The 8,448-nt window shown below is 34.4% G+C and overlaps 1 protein-coding gene across 1 annotated transcript; it reads left to right on the forward strand.

Annotated features, from left to right (window-relative positions):
- Positions 1 to 5,722: 5,722 nt before the first annotated feature.
- On the forward strand, positions 5,723 to 8,220 carry LOC113771489 (cysteine-rich receptor-like protein kinase 10). Its single transcript, XM_027316067.1, has 6 exons — positions 5,723 to 5,741; positions 5,826 to 5,950; positions 6,039 to 6,249; positions 6,553 to 6,790; positions 6,923 to 7,073; positions 7,775 to 8,220. The coding sequence occupies exons 1-6, from the start codon at positions 5,723 to 5,725 to the stop codon at positions 8,105 to 8,107; spliced, it is 1,077 nt and encodes a 358-aa protein (XP_027171868.1). The 3' UTR covers positions 8,108 to 8,220.
- Positions 8,221 to 8,448: the final 228 nt, after the last annotated feature.

An 8,448-nucleotide genomic window follows, 5' to 3' on the forward strand; every position in this document is an offset into this window, starting at 1 on the left:
TGAATAGAGCACAAGTTGCAGAGCCGAAATTGGGGATCCGAGGGCAAGATCCGAGCTCGGATCGATCAAAATACCCCTCGGATCGCATTTTTCTTCATTTTTTCCTTCACTGTTCATTGGGATCCGAGGCCTACAACAGTGGATCCGAGCTCGGATCCTCTGGTCTCGGATCCACTCGTCCAGAAGACAGACGAGGGCTCGGATCATATTGGATCCGGGTTCGGATCTCTTGCTCTGTTTTTGATCCATTTCAACTGATATTTTCTCGATGTTAGAGGCTGAACTAGCTCTTGTGTAAAACATGAAAGTTGTAGCTATTTGAGTTAGCTTTCCAATGCATCAAGAATCACCTAATTTAGAGCTCTGTGGACTGAGAAATAACCAAATTACCCTTGACTGGTCAAAAACTTGTTTCAGCTTCGACCATAGAAAATGTACTTCAGTATTTCGACCTTTTGACTATGAAAACCACCGAACTGGACTTCAATGTCTTCATACCAAATGTAGATCTATCTCTTGGCTTCAAAATGGTTCTTGGATAGATTATTAGATTTTATTGTACATTTAATATTTTAATTGGATTAGTATCTTATATATTGATTTTAATTTCTTTAGCTATGGAGAGATATTTCAAGAGAAAATCAATGGAAAAAGAGCCATCTAATAAAGAAGAAGCCAAGGATAATGAAGGTGCAAAAAATGACAATAAAAGAAGTTTTTAAATAAAATTATTATTACATTAATAATTTTGAGTTTGTCTTTTTATGTTTTTCATGGAATATACATATCAATTGTACTTGTTAGTGAATTTATTTATTTTTTGCTCAAAAAATTAAAAAAAGAATAGATAAAAAATTTTAGTATTATTTGTGCCCCCACTAAGATTTTTTTCTGGCTCCGCCCCTGGTATATACATAGCCTTAATAGTATGTACATTCATTTATGTGAGGATCCATAAATGGTAGGATAAGTTCATTTACCACTTTAGCTAGATTCATGACTTTGGTCATTGAATCTTGTGCTGTATTAATTAGGTACATGACTTTGGGTATAATACCTTGAACCAATCCATTCACCTATGTGGGATAGCATTACATTTATGTGGTCATGTAGGCCACATTAAGTTATTATTCCAACATGTTCTTCTCAGCATTAGTCAAATTCCAATTATCCGCCACAAATGTCGTTGTTCGATACCCTTAGCATCTACTAACTGTAGAATCTTGATTACAGACTAGTCAGCTGATGGTTCACGTCCAGGCGAGTTAGTTGTAAGACTTGCCAAGGTCAAGTTTTCCCAGGCCATAAGTTTTCCTGGCTTATACAACTTTCATGATCCCTCAAACAATACTTAATTTGTCTCCTAATCTACCAATCTAGTTTGTAGGTTGTTAGCCTTTTACTCTTTTGATGCCTTCCTTTGAAATGATCTCCAGCAATTTGTTGTTCAACTTCAAATGTTACATGCTTTGTTTGCTTAGCTTCCATACCGTTGAATATTGTTGTTCCACTTCCAACGACACAAGCCCCTGGAACTATCTTGACTCTTACTGTGGAAATATTACATACAATCCTAACAGTCCTTCCGGCAGCATTTACAGAGCCAATCTGAATTTCTTGCTTTACAATCTGTCTTCGCATGCATCTCGGACAGACAACAATGGCTTCTATAATTTCAGTACTAGCGATGACCCTTCAAACAAGGTCTATGGCCTCTTTCTCTGTCGAGGTGATGTCAACACTGATGTTTGCAAAGAATGCGTCGCAGATGCCCACACACGACTACTTCATGAGTGCCCGAATCAAACAGCTGCTATTGTTTGGTATGACGAGTGCTTGGTACGTTTTTCTGACCAGACGATCTTCTCCAAGGCTGATTTGGGAGAGAATTTGACTAGGCGCAATCCATTCGATGTCCCTGGACCTGACTGGGACAAATTCAAAATGGTATTGATCAATTTGTTGCATAACGCTGCGGATAAGGCTGCAAATCATACCATGGGCAAAAAGTTTGCTGTCGAAGAAGGCAATTATTCCACTGATCAAAAGAGATTGTATACCCTTACGCAGTGCACACCAGATCTATCCCCTTATGACTGCAAAAGGTGTCTCACAGAGGCTATAATAGATGTACCCGCGTGCTGTTCCAAGAAGCAGGGAGGGAGAGTAATTTATCCAAGCTGTAACCTGAGGTATGAGGTCTCCAGCTTCTATGATACTGTATCCTCTGCATCGCCAAACTCTCCTGGCGGTCCTCCTCCTAAATCCACTGAAGGTAAGTTCTTCAGCCGTGCTATGCCCGTCTCTTCTTGGAATTGGTGTTGAATACAATCTTAATTCTTACAATTTCTTGTTTGTAGTACTAAATTCACATGCCTTCATTTTAAATTCATACCTTTAGTATTGGAATTAATATTATTGAAGTTAGTAGAATATGTAAATATAGGATGAGGGGTGTGAATTCACTTTCAAACGAAAATATGTACCTATAGAAGACGACCACGTAACTTATTGAATTTTCTAAGTCAAATTTTAGTTGAATACGCAACAGTAAGATTTCAGCATTAGCAGATCACATGCAAATTTGGATCCATCATTTGTCATTTATGGACAGTAAATTTAGTCTTTTTGCAAGCATTAGTCTTTTTGCGGAATCCCTTTAACCGTGATGGCCTGACGTGCGAAAATGGGTTGGGCACTTTTGCATTTAGGTTTTATTTAGTTATCTATCCATTTATCTATTATATGGTTTTTAAAACTCATATACTTATGTTATAATTTTATTTTGATTGCTTGATCAGCATACATGAATATAAAGTGCATTTGAGAAAGTTTTTGCATTCAATTTGCTAGAAACATTTACATAGTGTAAAAGGGTTTAAGTTCATGGAAAATTTTGCAATGATTAATCAAATGGAAAAAGTTTGGTATTTTTAATTTAACTTTTGAGTTTAACTAAAATAGTACATGAGTTATATTATGAATGGTATTGATAGCAAAATTGATGTAAAAAAATGAAATTACTATGGCATAATGCAAAGAAGAATCCATTTTAGTTTTTCCACTTTAAGACATAGACATTGAAGAAGATCGATGATGTATTGTATGCATGTAAAAGATTTTCTGTTATAGTGCAATATAATTTGTTTGCTAGTTTGAAATATGATATTAAATAATTAAATTAATGTTACTTCTTTGTGGTTTAATGTTTTGCCTCTTAACCCCTTGTGGTTTCAAAATCGCAATTTTACCTTAGTTGTGCTTTGGCAACGTGAAGCCATTTGATCTTTCTTTGTTTTGTGACAAAACTAGCTGTCAAAATTTTGAATACAATTATTAAGAACTAAAGTAAGATGAATTTCATATTTTAAGAAATAAAGTGCTTAACTTTGAAATTTAATGATTAAAGTGGTAGTATGTCTATAGTTCAAGAGCCCAAAGTAGAAAATAGCTGAGAAAAAAATATACAAGACAAATATTAGCATTAAAATCAACCAATACCATATTTACCCTCTTTGAAGTTAATTTAGCCTAAAAAGGAAAAATCAGTGATCCACTTTCAAAGAAAGTTCAAGGGGCCAGGATAATAGGATAATTTCACATGCACAAGAGATCATGAGGTAACGCACTATATGCTTAGTGGCTAAGGTTGAGACCTTAGGATTTAGATATCTTAAATTCAAATTTCCTTTCTCCTCCACTTTTAAATCCTGTCATTGTTTTCTTGCCAAATAAAATTTTTTTACATTTGTTTCACAATGGATTTTTTGTTTTACTTTTTATTTCATCCCCTATAGTTATTGAACCTGGCATGACCCTAGCAGTTGAAACAATCAGCCCAATGAAATAGGCTATAAACGAGTTGAGTAGAGTCGACTTTGGTTTAATCGATTCAAACTTGACTTGGTTTTATCAAGCTCAAACTCAAGCTTGAACTCAACAAGCTCTCAATGTAACAACTCGAGCTCGAACTTGACTCAAATTTGAATCCAAACTCGAGTTTAAAAAAATTATTTTATTTTTTAAAAAGGGAATAAAATAATAATTTTCTTAACAAATAATAAAATATTAGAAATATATACGTAATTTTACTATTAAAATAAAAAATAATATATATATATAATTAAGTCAGCTTATGAACTAATAAGCTGAATATCTTTGAACTCGAGTTTGAATTCGAGTTCGACTTGATCAGGTTGAGCTCGACTTGAGTTCGATGTTGATCGAGCTCGAGTTGAGCTTTGGATTGAATTGCTCGTAGGTGAATCGATTCGTTTGTAATCCTACCAATAACTCGACCATCCGGCCGAAAGGATTTCCAGTTTGATTGGAGAATGAATTGGTCCGATCAAACCTGTTTGACATGGTGGTTCAATTGGAGCCTGTCCGGTTTTCCACTTGACTGGGTTCTTTTTTCTAATACAATTGTGGATCATTGTTTTTGAAATAAAGTGTAATATACTTTTGACTAGATTTGTATGTTGGATTTTCATTTAAATGTGTATAAAATTTAACTACTTGCTTAGTTTTTACTTGATAATTAAATGTTTTATTACATAAACTTGTTTACTTTTTTGTTATACAATTAATTCTTTTAACTTTCAAACTTACAATATTTGAGTTGTTAAAAATTATTTTATTTTTGAAAGATAAAATAATAAAAATAATGCTATATCTTTGAAAATAAGTGATACAATTTTGTTCTATATTTGAATGTGTTATTTAATTATATGCAAGTACAGTAAAATGAAATTGAATCATCTATTAATATTTGTATGTTCATAAAATATCTTTCAAAGTATAACCATTAGTATTTAAAAGCACTTTATTACAATTTTATATTTGTAAATATTAATTTAGTACCCACTACTTCAGCTAATGACTGATTGGTTAAACTAGTCACCTGTTGCCCTGGTCCCTCTGTTGGATTTCTTGTCCAATCGAGTTTAATAACTATGCATATTGCCATGTATTCTTCATGTAGGGTCATAAAAAATCAAAATGGAATAACTAAAATCAAATACATGACAAAAGAACAAAAAACACCGCAGAGGAAACACATCGTTGGGTGATTTCCCACCTCAGATCCATGGTCTTCTGAAAGAGAAGGAAACTTATGCTATCCAATTTCACAGGCCACAGATGCGTGGTGCGAAATCATCCAGCAAATAAAAAATAAGGATTTGCACTTCAACACAAGGCTACAAGTGCATAGGGTAAAGAATTTTTTGGTGATTTGTCCAAACACAGTTAAGCTATTGGATTTTACTATGGGATCAAACTTGACATTTTTTATCGTAATTTTGACCCATTTCGCACCGTCAAAGTGTTTTGTACAAATTGAATGACAAAAAATTCATAAATGAGAATGAATTTTAAGTATGTTGTTCTACTTGTGGAAGTAAAATTATTGACATAAATAGACTGTTATGAAAAATTTAGGCACATAAATGGTGAGAAAGTAATAGAGAGGATCTCAACTCTAGCTTTTTGTCTATGTAAGGCTGTCTCAGAGTGACTCTACCTCGAAGTTTAATAAACTTGATCTCCTATGATCAGCTGACTTTCGAAGCTAAATTAAACTAACTTTCATCCAGGCAAAGGGCGAAGCCCCCCGCGAGCAGCTTTTTCAATTGCTGTCCCATTAATTGGGGTTGCTGTTGTGCTATTTGTCATGGCTTTAGTTTTCCTGAAAAGAAGATTGCGGAAGAGTCGTGTTGCAATGGCACCGGAAACAAGTGGTAAAGTTTATTGATTGCAATTACAGGAAACCTCAGAGGTTTTTGAACTAATAAATTGAGTGAAGTTGCTTATCCCTGGTGTAGATGGAGTTGCTGAAATCTTAACAGCCGAATCCTTACAGTATAGCTTAACTGAAATTCAAATTGCCACAAATAACTTCTCTATGGATAACAAAATTGGCGAAGGTGGATTTGGTCGTGTATACAAGGTCTTTGCATGAAATAATTTGCTTTTGTGAATTTGAATATCTACACATTTAATATTTCAATTAAATTCTAGTATGCATGTTTACTCAGGGTGTACTTGGTAATGGACAAGAAGTAGCTGTTAAAAGGCTGTCAAGGAGCTCAGTGCAAGGTGCAGAAGAATTTAAAAATGAAATTGTAGTAGTTGCAAAGCTTCAACACAGAAATCTAGTTCGGCTATTGGGATTTTGCCTGGAAGGAGAAGAAAAGATACTCATCTATGAATTTGTTGCCAACAAAAGCCTTGACTACTTTCTCTTTGGTGGGTTCAATCTGGACATACTTATAGTAATTTTTTGTTGTTCCATGTGATCTTGTTCTATTTTACTTGACTTGCCATTTTATGGAAATGACGGACAAATTGCTTCTAGACAAATGTTTAATTGGTGTGAATTCTGGTTTAGACCCTTAAACCACAGACGCACTCAAACTTTAGTTCTTAAACTTTAATTTTGGATACTTCACGGGCACAAATATTAATTTACCTATTTGATTATGCTTTCTGGAGTTATTGATTTAATAATTCTCAATGCTAGAACAATATATTGTGTTTAAATTTGTGTAGATCCAGAAAATAAACGATCATTGAACTGGTCAAGACGTTACAATATCATTGGAGGTATAGCAAAAGGACTTCTTTATCTGCATGAGGATTCTCGTCTAAGAATTGTTCATTGCGATCTCAAAGTAAGTAATATATTATTGGATGGAAATATGAGTCCAAAGATAGCAGATTTTGGCATGGCAAAGATTTGTGGAGTTGATCAATATGAAGGAAACACAAATAGAATTGCAGGGACAGTGTAAGTTTTGCTCCCATACTATCTTTTCTCACATAATATATCACTTTGAATCTTTCATGGAAAATTATGTCCATTTGATTGCATCATTCGGATTATCTTTGTACTGATTATAACAATCGTTGTGGCTTGTAGTGGTTATATGGCTCCTGAATACACAAGGTGGGGTCAGTTCTCACTAAAGTCAGACGTGTTTAGTTTTGGGGTTGTAATTTTGGAAATTGTCACGGGCAAGAAGAGCAGTGACTTCCATCAATCTAGAGATTCCGAAGACCTTCTAAGCTATGTAAGTACAAATTGCAAAACCTTTGCTATAGTCGTTACTTTTTTTTTTTTTTTGGCATTTGCAGAACTGGGGAGGAGGATTTGATATTGGCACTCCTAATTTTCAACCTTTTATCTTTTCTTTTTTTTCATTATTAAATTCACCTAAACTTGCAATATCATTTTTTGTGTGAACCAGACCAAAATGGCACGTAATTTATGAACTACCTGCCCTAAATAAATACGTATTTCTGTTTATGTGCTTATTATGGAAATTTTTAGATGTCGGATGCAAGACTTGTCATAATTGCTATTCTTTCTCTCGTTTTGTACGTTGTCACACACTCAAAGTAGAGTACTTGTACTTCTTTCTCAGGTTATACTTAACTACAATGATGGGAAAAAAGGTTGCGATTCGAAATCTTTTATGAATAAATCTCATCTATCAGACAGTGTATATACTATCACCGTTAGATTCATGACATGTATGCAAAATTTAAATTTAAAATTTAAAATTTACATAATTATTGTTCATCCAATGCTGACAACAGTGTATACACTGTCAATGGAAGAAAGATTAATCAATCTTTTTATATGAATAAACTTGAAATAGAGAGTATTGGCAATTGCCTATTGTGAATATTGACATTTACCTGTATATCTATTTAAGCTAATTGAAGTTTTTAAGAATGTACACCTTATGAGTGGGATTATTTCGAAAAGGCTTGGAACCATTGGAGACGCGGCCAAACTTTAGCTCTTTTGGATTCAAGCATTGGAGATTCTTATGCCAGAAATGAAGTCATTCAATGCATCCAAGTTGGCTTACTATGTGTTGAAGAAGATGCCAGTAAAAGACCCACAATGGCTTCCGTGGTCTGCATGCTCAATCCTGGTTCTGTTTCCCTCCCAACTCCACATCGTCCGGCAGTTTTCCGGAGCAATGGATCGGAGAGCAGGGTAGACGAGCTGGAAGTTGATCAATCCAACACTCAAAGAATTTCAGCTCCAAGCTCTGTCAATGATGCATCAATTACTGAACCCTATCCCAGATGAAGGAAGAAATAGGCCAATTCTGGAAGAAAATATCAAGTTCATCATCAGCATTATGTTGTAGATTTTGAAGCATGATTCATTAACCAGGAAGGTATCTAAATTTGCCCACTATTGTTGGAAATTAGGGGATCGCTTCAATGTTTGCTTCTTCACACTAATTGACTTCTTCCACCTTAGGGGTATAAGGATGTGCTTGAAAGAAAATGCAAGTTGTTGTCGCTCTTTAGATATTTTTTAAAAATAGAAGAGCAATTTTATTTATGAACATTAATCCCCAGCTGATCGAACAAACAGTATGTCTTGAACTTTTACCATTTGTACATAGCAAAGTTGGCTTCCAA

Source organism: Coffea eugenioides, chromosome 5 (genome assembly GCF_003713205.1).
Source record: "Coffea eugenioides isolate CCC68of chromosome 5, Ceug_1.0, whole genome shotgun sequence".
Taxonomy (NCBI): Eukaryota; Viridiplantae; Streptophyta; class Magnoliopsida; order Gentianales; family Rubiaceae; genus Coffea; species Coffea eugenioides.